At 49.3% G+C, this 12,354-nt stretch overlaps 1 protein-coding gene across 22 annotated transcripts in view; it reads right to left on the bottom strand.

The window, feature by feature from the left end:
* Window positions 1-7,779: 7,779 nt before the first annotated feature.
* The window catches only part of Plekha6 (pleckstrin homology domain containing A6), a 141,347-nt gene continuing 136,772 nt past the window's right edge, over window positions 7,780-12,354 (bottom strand). For 21 of the 22 annotated variants that reach the window (XR_005974043.1, XM_041648627.1, XM_041648636.1 and 18 more), the window contains 2 exons: window positions 12,168-12,291; window positions 7,780-11,518 (listed from right to left, as the gene is read on the bottom strand). Coding sequence is in view for 21 of the 22 variants with exons in the window: in XM_041648627.1 (XP_041504561.1) it covers window positions 12,176-12,291 (116 nt within the window). In the remaining variant the exon portion in view is untranslated. The remainder of the gene's footprint in view (window positions 11,519-12,167; window positions 12,292-12,354) is intronic. The other variant, XM_041648630.1, reaches the window with a different exon arrangement.

The raw sequence follows: 12,354 nt of genomic DNA, 5'->3' as shown, positions 1-12,354 counted from the left end.
AATATACAAAAGCTCAGACGAGGCCTCCCAGGAGATGCACATGGGGCTGGAGAGATAGCTCAGTGATTAAGAACACTTCCTTCCCTTCCGGAGGACCTGGGTTCAGTTCTTAGCGCCCACCTCAGGCTGCTCACTACCGCCTGTAATTCCATGTGACATAGACAGACAGGCACGCACTAAATAAATAAATAAAATTTCAAAAAATAAAGAAGACGCACACAAAACAGACAGGTAATTGAATTGTGCACAACAAGTGTCTATTTTTTTTTTTTTTGGTTTTTTTTTTGAGACAGGTTTCTCTGTGGTTTTGGAGCCTGTCCTGGAACTAGCTCTGTAGACCAGGCTGGTCTCGAACTCACAGAGATCCGCCTGCCTCTGCCTCCCGAGTGCTGGGATTAAAGGCGTGCGCCACCACCGCCCGGCTCACAACAAGTGTCTAAATGTAAAAGAAATAAAGCAGGGGTCAGGCTGGGTGTGGTGGCACCGCCTTTAATTCCACCACTCAGGAGGCAGAGACAGGCTGATCTCTTTTATTGGAGTCTAACCTGGTCTACGTAGTGAGCAACAGACCAGTCAAGGCTATTTAGTGAGACCTTGTCTCAAATACAAAAACAAATAACAAATAACCTTGAGTCATTTTATACAGAAAGGAAACCCCACATGTCCGTAAGCAAACAAGCAAAGCATGGTAGCACCCGTTTGTAATCTCATCCCTCACGAGGCTGAGGCAGGGGGAACTCAAACTTGAGCTCAGCCTGGGCTATCCAGTGAGGTTAGGGCTAACCTGTACTACCTAGTAAGATCCTTTGTTCTTCCCTGATCCCCCTTAAATACTAGGAGTGAGCAGTAGACTGGACTCTGACACTAGGAGCCACACAGACCTGTCTGCCCCACTGCTCTGTAGGCTGAGGCAAGAGGATCACACGCGCAAGGCCTCCCAGGATTAGAGTTCAAGGTTCAGCCTTAACAATTTACTGAGACCAGGTCTCAAAATAAAATACTTGAAAAGAATCCTTCTCCAGGGTCTAGCCTGGGAGGTATAGTCCTCACTTCAAGTCCAGGAAACTTTCTCTTTGTAACAGATGGTGACCATGACAGCAAGCCACAACCAATCAAATGCAGAGCTGTGGTGTTAGTTCCAATGGATACATCTACAAAACAACCCCCAAACCTTAAGGCTCAGAGAACAAAGATCAGGGAGTTGGTTGTGAGATCGTGTCTCCTAGGAATGTCAGAAGCTACACCCATAAAATCTCACCAACATCACTTCCAGAAAATGAGCTGAACAAGGAGGACACCAATAGGCATGCTAACATGGATGGAGGGGGAGGCCCAGAAGATCTTGATCCCATACGAAGAACAATAGGCAACTAAGAAGTGCTGAGAATGGTCCTCCCAGGAGGAGCACTCCAACTGACTGCTCAGTACCAAATGGTAGGCTCTGAAATATACAAGTAATGTTAGATAGACTGAGCAGGTTGTACTTACATGTTTAGGAATATATGTATATGTGTATATGTATGGGTGTGTGTGTGTGTGTGTGTGTGTGTGTGTGAAACAACAACTCTTGAAAACAGAGATCATGAATTTGAAAAAGAGCAAGGAGGGGATTATGGGAGGGTTTGGAGGGAGGAAAGGGAAGGGGTGGGGTGGGGCTAATGTAATTATAATCTATAATTTTTTTTTAGATTTATTTAGTTTATAAGTGTTCTGCCTGCGTGTATGCCTGCAGGTCAGAAGAGGGCACCAGATCTCATTACCGATGGCTGTGAGTCACCATGTGGTTGCTGGGAATTGAACTCAGGACCTCTGGATGAGCAGTAAGTCCTCTTAACCACTGAGCCATCTCTCCAGTCCCTCTATAAATTTTTTATTTTTTATTTATTTATTTTTTTAATTTATTTAACTTTATTTTATGTGCATTGGTGCAAAGGTGTCACATAAGATCCCCTGGAACTGGAGTTACAGATAGTTGTGAGCTGCCATGTGGGTGTTGGGAATTGAACCCAGGTCCTCTGGAAGAATGTCCAGTGCTCTTAACCACTGAGCCATCTCTCCAGCCCCCTCTATAAATTTTTTAAAAGGCTGGATCTGGGAGCGATGGATGACTCAGCAGTTAAGAACATTGGCTGCTCTTCCGGAGGACCTAGGTTCAGTTCCCAGCATGCACATGGCGGCTCACAACTGTCTGTAACTCCAGTTCTAGGACATCCAATACTCTTTTCAGGCTTCTGTGCACTGCATGCACAGTGCACAGACATACATACAAAATTCTCATGCACATAAAATAATAACATTTTGAAAATTAATTATAAATGGCTGGATCTATTAATTACACATTGGTAGAATGTTTGCCCAACATGCCTGGGGCTCTAGATTCAATTCCCCAGTACTGCAAACAAAGAAAAGCCCCAGGTAATTGCATCTAACAAGGGAAACAGGGAAATGACCCTGGGTGAAGGGGGATGGAGAAGAGGGGTGGATTAGAGAGGAAGTAGATGAAGAATCATGTGGCTCTGCAGGGGACATGGGTGGTGTGACGTCATTGTCACTACACAGAACGGACTTGTGGTGGCTCTCAGACTCACATCTGCCATCCCCAGGGGATTTAAATGGTTTCAGCGATCCATGGGCAACAGGGTTGGACTGAGAAGAACAACTATAAGGGCATCCTCGGGACAGTGTCAGAGAAAGATGGAAAAACCAACATCTACACAAAGCTTAAAAAGCTTAAAGACTCGGGACTGGAAAGCTGACTCGCAGATAAAGCTGCTGTGGACCCAGGTAAACTTGGAGGGAGAGAAGCAACTGCACAAGGCTGTCTGACCTCTGCACACAACAGAAAACTTAAAACTGAAGGGGAAATGCCAGGCAGTGGTAGCACATGCCTTTAATAATACCAGCACTCCAGAGGCAGAGGCAGGGGATCTCTGTGAGTTTGAGGCCAGCCCAGTCTATAGGTTCTGGGACAGTCATAGCTCCAAAAAACAAAAATAAAACCAAAAATTTAAGGGAAAATATAAAGAATGGAAAAAACGAAATGATTTTTTTTTTTTTTTTTTTTTTTTTTTTTTAAAGACAGGGTCTCACTCTGTAGCCCTGGCTGTGCTGTAACTTGATATATGTAGCCCAAGCTGACCTGGAACTCACAAAGATCTGCTAGCCTCTGCCTCCCAAGTGCTGGGACTAAAAAACATCTGACATCCTGCTTGCCTTTTTTTTTTTTTTTAAAGGATCACTTTTAATTCCACGTATGCTCTTGGGTGTGCCTGTGTGTGCACATTACTGCAGGTGCCTGTGGAATTGACGTTGTGAACAGTCTGTTTGGGTGCTGGGAACCAAATTCAGGTTCTCTGAAAGAACAATATGCATTTTGACCCACTGAGCCATCTCTCAAGCACATGAAATAATTTCTCAAAGCTTTCGTTCTGAGACCTCCGTTTAAGGGGTCTCTTAGTGATTCCTGTGCTGGGCTCCCCTCTGGGAGATATTCATAGCCTGTGATTCTGGGTGCTGGGCTCCCCTCTGGGAGATACTTGTAGCCAGCTTCTTTGCTCTTTGGCAACACAGCCTTGAAAGAACGCTCGGGTGTACGAACTGTTATAATACATGTGTTATATACACATAGAAGGGGTCGTTTGATAATTCTGAGATTCTGTCATATTCCACTTAAGTTTCTTCATCTTCCTGAGTCTTCTCAAAAGCTTAAAACGCACACGAACCTTTGACTAGTATGACGAACTGACTTAGGGTGAGCTTGTATGAGAAATGCGTTTTGGTCCAGGCAGACAATCTGATGCGGTTTGCGGAGGCCTGGAGTCTTGTTTTGGGAGCCTGTCCCTTGCAGAGCAGCAACTAAAAGCTAGCCAGAGTTTTGCCACCACACTTGAGAAAACCCAAGGCTCTCTTGCAAATCTTCTAAATGGCCACTAGGGGACAGTATAGCAGTCATTAAAATTCGTGAGCTCTAATGTTAGGAGACCTTAGACTTTCTATTAAAAATTTCTGTGCCTCACTTTCTTGGCCAAGAATAGTACCTATCACATGGGGGAGGGTCTCATGAGCATTACTGAGTAGCTGTTACATGGGGGGGGGGTGTAATCATGAGGGTCACTGAGAAGCTTTATTCATGTGCCTAAATCTGGGTACCTGTCCCAGAGTAAGCACTTAATGAATTATTGCTATTAATATTCTAATGCAGTTATATTAACTACTTTTGCTATTATTAGTCTTCTATCAATAAGCTGTTATACCTAAAAATTATGGCTTTAAAAAGCTCCCCAAAGGTATCAGATGTCAGCTAGGGATCCTATCTGTCATGGCTCCCATTGTAGGCCACTTGGAACATGGTGCAAGTGAACTCTGAAGTGGACTTTCCCTGGCATGACTTTTTGGACACTGGAGTGGAGTGTCCACTCTCCTGGGGAGGACATGTCACAAGGGCAATCCTAGGAAGGTGTCTGGCCATTTAAGGTCAGCCTGATCCTCAGCCTGTGGCTGCCTTGGGAAAGAGACGTACTCTCTGGGGCTACAGACCTATGACCGAGCAGGAGAGAGCACCCTGGAGGCTGGCCAGCCAGCATGTCTTCCAGCAAAGGCCATCGGCTAGTGAAGGAGGAATCTAATTAAACATTCATCTGTCCAGGCATCGTGCCCTGCATGCAGCTCAGGGACATTCTCAGTGTCACCACTACACTCTGTCATGATTGCAAATGAATTCAAGTTTTCAAAGGGCTTTTTTTTTCATCCACTTCTCCCCCCCACCCCCAAAGAACTTCTTGGGAAAAGTCACGGTTGTCAGATGAGAAACCCAAGGCCGCAGAATCCAGTCACCTGTCCAGGTCTTTGTGCCAAGAACACCTCAGCATTGCACCACCCTGGAGGCTCCAGACCAGCAGTTCTCAACCGGTGGGTGGAGACCCCTTTGGAAGTCGACTGACTCTTTCACAGGGGTTGCCTAAGACCATCGGAAACACAGATATTTACATTACAAGTCATAACAGTAGCAAAATTACAGCTATGAAGTAGCAATGAAGATAATTTTATGGCTGAGGGTCATCACAACATGAGAAACTGCATTAAAGGGTCGCAGCATTAGGAAGGTTGAGAAGCACTGCTCTAGAGGGACCAAAGGGTTGGGCATAGGCTAACAGGGTCTGGAGCCTTCATGACCACCCCACACCTAAGAAATAAATAATCATATCACAGTTCCAGAGCAGCACTCTGAGAGGCCGTGCTGTGGAGGTTTTTGTTCCATTTCCTTATTGCGTCCCTTTACACACCCAGCCTGGCTTGGGCGGAGGGTTCATCTGAGCCAGGGCATCGGGGGGGGGGGGGGTGCTGCCCCTGGCAACTACAAGGCACCTTCATCCCAGGAGAGGGGCCACTCTTGCTGGTGGAGTCAATGATACAGGTGGAACCTCGTGACTGCATAGTTCCCAGCAGGTGCCTGTCACTGACTCCATTCTAATGAGGGCTGCAGATGGGGGCTCAGGGTCCAGAGAGTGACTAGGTCTCCCGGGCACACCCGCCTCCTCAGAAGCCTTTTTCTTTTAGTCTGGATTTTAAAAAAAAAATATATATATATTTTTGATTTTCAAGACAGGGTTTCTCTGTAGTTTTTTGGTTCCTGTCCTGGAACTACCTCTTGTAGACCAGGCTGGCCTTGAACTCCCAGAGATCCGCCTGCCTCTGCCTCCCGAGTGTTGGGATTAAAGGCGTGCGCCACCACTGCCCGGCTAAAATATATTTATTTTTATTAAAGTGTGTGTGCGTGTGTGAGTGTGTGTGTGTGCACGCGCACATATGCACAGATGATGCCTGCAAAGGCTAGACGAGAGCACTGGATCCCCTGAAGGTGGAGTTTCAGGCCATTGTGAGCCACCTGATGTGGGTGCTGGGAACCTAACTCTGGAGGAACAGCTTTTAACTCTGGAGTTATCAACTCCTGTCCTGAATTGTGTTTGTTTACGATTTATTTTTATTTTAGTGTGTATTTTTTACTTGTATGTGCAAACACTGCAGGCATGCTTGATGCCCATGGAGGCTAGAAGGAAGAGGGCATTGGATTCTCTGGAACTGGAGATACAGACATCTGTGAGCTCCATGTGGGTGCTGGGAACTGAACCTGGGTCCTCTGCAAGAACAGTAGTGCTTATAACCACTGAGCCATCTCTCCAGCCCCATGGATTTTTGTTTGGTTTGTTATTTTTGAGACAGGGTCTCTCTATGTTGTAAATGGAAACTGCTTATTCATTTCCTGGCCGCCCGGACACTAATAATAACACAGAAACCATATTAATTACAACACTGTTCAGGCTATTAGCTCAGGCTTCTTATTAACTAACACATCTTACATTACCCCATTTCTATTAATCTGTGTATCACCACGAGTCTGTGGCTTACCGGTAAAGGTTCTGGACCATCTGCCTCCTTCAGCAGCTACTTGGCATCTTCCTGACTCTGTCTAATTTTCTCCTTTATCTCTGCTTGGAATTCCCACCTTGCTCTATTCTGCCCTGACATGGGCCCAAGTAACTTCGTTATTCATTAACCACACAGAAGGACTCTCCACACCACTCTGTAGCCCAGGATGACCTGGAATTTTCAATCTTCCACCTCTGCTTCCAAGTGCTGGGATCACAGGTGTGCACCACACCCAGCTGTATTTGGCTTCTAGAGCCATTCCTCATGCCGGATTTCCAATGGAGAAAGTCCTTCACACATAGCAAATGCCAAAGGGCTTATAAGTCCTAGAGAACTGAGGAGTTTTTTCTGGTCCCTCTGCTCCCCTGCCCACTGCCACACACACACACACACACACACACACACACACACACACACACTCACACACACTCATGCCCCAAAACAGTCAGAGAGCACTGTGCAGCAATTGAGAAAGGTTTTTTTCTTCTATGATCCTCCTGTCCATGTCAGAGGCAAACCAAGGAAAGTGCCAGTGGAGCACCTGATGCTCCCGTTACCCAAACCTCAACCTGATGAGTTAGGCCTGCCACCACCTTAGCCCGCCGCCACCTCAGCTCCAGACTGATGAGGTTAGCCCTGCCGTGTCTCCAGCTCCAGACTGATGAGGTTAGCCCTGCTGTGTCTCCAGCTCCAGACTGATGAGGTTAGCCCGCTGCCACCCCAGCTCCAGACTGATGAGGTTAGCCCACCGCCACCCCAGCTCCAGACTGATGAGGTTAGCCCACCACCACCCCAGCTCCAGACTGATGAGGTTAGCCCACCACCACCCCAGCTCCAGACTGATGAGGTTAGCCCGCTGCCACCCCAGCTCCAGACTGATGAGGTTAGCCCACCACCACCCCAGCTCCAGACTGATGAGGTTAGCCCGCCACCACCCCAGCTCCAGACTGATGAGGTTAGCCCGCCACCATCCCAGCCCGCCGCCACCCCAGCTCCAGACTGATGAGGTTAGCCCACTGCCACCCCAGCTCCAGACTGATGAGGTTAGCCCACCACCACCCCAGCTCCAGACTGATGAGGTTAGCCCACTGCCACCCCAGCTCCAGACTGATGAGGTTAGCCCGCTGCCACCCCAGCTCCAGACTGAAGACATTCTATGGTAAACTCTGATTACAATGGAAGTTGAGAAGTGCAGGCAAAGTGGTGACAGGGAAGAGCTGTCAAGACCTTGTGCCTGTCCCAGCCCCTCAGCCCTACTTCCTTTTCCCATCAAATCTGTAACCTGTGGACCCCGAGGGCAGGGCAGGCTGACATGGATGGACACCGAGAGGGACACACACACCACGGGTACAAACCATTCGTTTTATTTCCAGCATTGGTTTATACAAACTTGCAGGATACAAATGCAGAGCTCATCGGGTTCTTTAGTACCTAACCTGGTGAGACTGCCACTGAGAGGAGGGAGCAAGCTCTCACCTACCTCATCCAGGCGCCCCTCCTCCAGCGGAGGATGATCGGCTAGCTAGATGCTCAAGGGTTGCTACAGCCGTGTGGTCCAACAGAGACGCTGCTCATCTAACCTTAACTCCTTGTCTAAGGTCACTTTCATACTAAATAAAGACACTGGGATAATAAATTTCCTTGTATTGTTTATTGTCTAACACTAGCAAATCAAATTGGCCCCAAATATATGCATAAATAGATATGTATATATATTTATATATATATATATATATAGTATTTTTCCTTAGTTTTAAGAGCTGCCAGGAGGAGGGTGCCTAAGAGGGTAGGAAGGGGTTCCATCTTGCAGAAGTAGCCCTGCCCCCAAGAACATGCCTTTCGTAAAGGCAGGAGAGCACACTTGCCACTTGCAAGCTGGCTTCCTCAGAAGTCTTTAAAGTGACAGTAGCAGTATTTGATCGCAGCCTCTTGGTTTTTGGTGAAGGAGGTAATGCGTTCATTGGGAAGGCCCTATGCGGGTACCCAGGACGTTCCCCAGGAGGGGTGCTTACCCTGGGCTTATATCTGGGCCCCATTCATTCATAGCAAGAGGCTCGAGGCTGGGAGGAGGGCCAACAAATGCCAGAGTTGGAGGTCAGGTATCAAAGGCTGGCCGGAAGTGCTGTAAAATTCCCAGACACATCAGTTCAGACCCAGGGTGAAGATTCCATCATGCCCCAATCCTTGAAAGGCTAGAACCTCCTTGCTCACTTCACCTGTCAGGAAGCGAGTTTGGAAGGCTGAGCTAGCACAGGCCTGAACTCCAGCCGACAGTTTTGCCTCCGCACTACGGGCTTCTTCTTGAGAAAGACTAAGATGTGACATTGTGGGGCCCTCCCCCGTCAAGAATGAGGCTTCAAGTCTGGATGCCAGACCAATGTGACATAAAGACTCCCAGAAAGAAAAGGCCTAGAGGGAGCTGGGTGTGATGCAGAGTGGGCTCGAGAGAAAGCTATGAGAGGCCTGGGAGCCACAGCCTTCACCGAAGAACACAGAGGATCCCAAGCACTTTCTCCGGGCTTCACCTTGGGTCTTGGGTCTTTCAGGGAGCAGACCGACTTCCTTCAAACTGGCTAGCATACGCTGCCAGCAACCTGCTGGCCTTTCCTCACAGAGGGATGAGGGGGGTAGGTGGTTCAGGGGCCCGTGTGAGGACTGCATGACTGCAGTTGTAAACGCTTCCTTCAGGAGATTCACACGCCTGACAGCCCTTGGACTGCCTTCCAAAGTCGACAGTGAAGTCAAATTCTCCGACCAGGACTTTCAAAGGAATGTCCTGCTCCTGCAGGATGCAGTCAGATGAGCCTGGGGACCAGTCCTTCACAATGACTGGGTAATGGGAAGGAAGCCACTGGGGCAGAGGGAAGGACAGGGACCCAGACTAGGGACAACCACCTCAGTCTCCTCACAGATCACCAATCCCTCCCAGACATTGCGCATACTGGAAACAGATATGCTTTTAAACAAAAGCATAAAATAGGTCTACCTTAAAATAAGTCTTTCCTCTCCCCTTCTTTGGATCAAAAAGGCAAGGGGCATGGTTTCTACATGCTAAGAATGGCACAGACAGAAAACGGATCTGGGCGGGAGCTGATAAAGGATTGACATCCAGACAAATACATAGATAGATATTACATGGGTAACTATGACATGATCACTTCCATAAAACATATATTAAGGCATGTAAAGCAACATAAAGAGCCAGCTTTATGAAGGAAATACAGGGTGAGAGTAGTGGAGAAGCCGCAGACATTTCTTGGGATTTAATGTGTATTTCTAAAAATATCACATTTTTTTTTTTAAAAAAGGAGAGATAAACACAGGGGAAGCCCTAAAAACTTTGTTTCTTGTGGAACAGGGTATGGAGAGAGAGGCTAACCTGGGAGCTAATCCCACTGTCACCTTTAAGGAAGAAAGGACAGGTTTTGGGTTCTTGGACTGTGTAGACAGGGAATGTCACCAAGGGGCACTTTCCAGAAGCCTGAAAGAAGTGACTACGGGTGGAATCCTCCCAATCCAGAGTCTCTCAGAAGCAAGAAAGACAATATGCTAAGCACCTAGAGCAGTACCTACTACACAGAAAGTGCTTGACTAGTATTTGTTGGATGAATTGTCAACTTTACTTGTGTATGAACCAGTAACTGTCCCAGCCCATGAAGGAGCAGCGATGGATAGATGGGAGATGGTGCGGCTGTTTCTTGGGACCACTGATGCTCAGGCTGAAGTCTCTGGGCTAGTCTTGCAGAGCAGGGCTGGAGATCAGTGTCTGCAGCCGGCCTTCCTTCACTGCACTCTGGCTACATTCACTCCCAGTAGGTGGAATAGAGGAAGACTATGCTCTGCTCCCGTCTCTCCCTGACCTGTCCTCCCTGGGTAGGTGGGCTGTGAGAAAACCCAGACTCTGGTCCCGCTCTGGATGCCTGAGATGAGGAGTAAGGACCTAGAACCTGGCCTCACATTCCCTCCACCCAGGGTTAACCCTCAGCTGGCCCACAGTGCTCTCCAGGTTTAAATAGGTCAAGAAACTGGCTAGGTAAGGCTCCAAGGCTGACAGACAGTCAGGACAGACAGTAAGACAGTCCTCTCTGCCCCTGACCCTAGGAGAGATACAAACAGCAGGACTCGACACAGATGGACCACCTCCCAGGCTGTCTCACCCAACATCCCCTTCCTCCACACCTTGCTACCAAGCACCTCAGCTGAGGCCGCTGTGTGCCTAGCGAGTCCTCCTGCGGCCATCTGCTTCTGAGGAAGATGTGAAGGTACAGGGGTGACAGTCAGGCCCTCGACTTGGCACGAACCGGAGGCTCCACTCTAGGGAAGCTATTCCTACTTTCCCTTCCATTTCCCTCCTTCCTTACATCCTCGTTGCCTGTGGAAAGCGTCTGACTTTCCCTTCCTTCAGTCTCCAAGCCTCTCTCTTCTTCCGTCTGCTCCTGCTTCCGACCTGCCCTCAGACACTGCATAGACCTGCTGTCTTCTATCCATACCACACCCGACCCCTCCAGGAGCCCGGGGGCCTCCCCCTAGCACTCCTCATCTTCTCTTTGGCTCAAGCAGGGTGGCTGGTCTCCAGGGAACTCATCAGCATTGCTGTGTCAAAGCCTTGGGCCTCGCTGAGGCAGCTGGGACTGAAGGGGAGGAAGACGATGGCAGGAGTCTGTCTCTCACTGTGCTGTGAGTTCCAAGGGATACAGTCTGTCCTGTCTTCACTTCCAGTCCTCACCCATAGCTGAGGGCATGCTCTCCACCAGGACACGGTCTCCATCAGGGGACGGTGTGGGAGGGCCACACAATGCCATCCAGAACTGCACTTGAGCTCTCTGTGACCGGGGCATCAGAGAGGATGACACCTTGCCCTTGCCATCCACGGCATGACAGTGCAGGCTTCAGGACGAGGGCAGCAGATTTGAAGGCATCCATGCTCCTTTCCTAAGAGGCCTGGATCCCAGCCTGGCTCCCCAAGGCATTCCCACCGTGGGTGCCGTGGGAGCAAGGGCAGGGGGCCAGGATGAGGAGCCGGAGTCGCAGGTGTGCTATCAGAAGGTGGCTCTGTGGAGCATCACAGCATTGGCCTCAGCCAGGGCTTGCACTAGAAAACAGAGACACAGATGAGACGAGAATCCAGGGCTACAGCTACAGCCAGCTTCTCTGGGAAGTAGGAAGCTTCATGACCGGGAGCTGAGGAGCCACCCCTTCCCCATCCTGGAGAGAGCGGAAGGGAGGGTAACAAGTTGGGTTCTTTCCCGTTCCTAACACAAGGCTATCGCTGCGGGGGGCGGGGTTAGGAAGAGCAAAGCCAGGTTCTAGCACTGCGCTCGGCTACATCTGGGAGTGGGGACACAACTTCTAGGGGCTTCTTAGGGTTCTGTGGCAGGATTGCCATGGGTCTCAAGAGATGGAAGCTGGTTAGCAGACGGGAAGTATAGGGTAGCAGGTACAGAGGTAGGGGGCCAGGGAGATACTTTCCCCGAGCAGCAGACACGTGTGAACTTTGCACCATTCCCTTCTGCTTGCAGAGAAGCAGAGTCATGAGCATGGTCATATCTAGGAAGCAGCAAGGGCAGCCACCTGCAGCCAGGACCGCTCGGAGACATTGGTGGCTCAAGCAGACAAATGGAGGGGGACACTGCGCACAGGGCACCGGGGTGAAGCAATGACAGGGTGTACATGACTCGGGGGGGGGGAAGGGAAGGGCCCCCCTCCCTGGGGTGCATGAAATACAGTAGAAAAGTGCTTACGTCAGAGCTCAGACCCGCATGGTATGGCTGCTGTCGGCGCCCCGTGGGCGTTCAGACGGTAGGGGGTTGATTGGTGGAGTCGGGGAAGCAGGGGAGGTGGGAGGGCTTGGGGTGGCACATTGCACTGGAAACAGAAATGAACAGGGCAGTGAATAGAAGACAAAAGGTACTGGGGAGGAGACTGGGC

The sequence above is a fragment of the Microtus oregoni genome, unplaced genomic scaffold (assembly GCF_018167655.1).
Source record: "Microtus oregoni isolate MIOR12 unplaced genomic scaffold, Mior012 000003F_ref0000135, whole genome shotgun sequence".
NCBI lineage: Eukaryota > Metazoa > Chordata > Mammalia > Rodentia > Cricetidae > Microtus > Microtus oregoni.
Note: the sequence above shows the minus strand (reverse complement) of the source record. Positions and strands in the feature narration are given on the sequence as shown.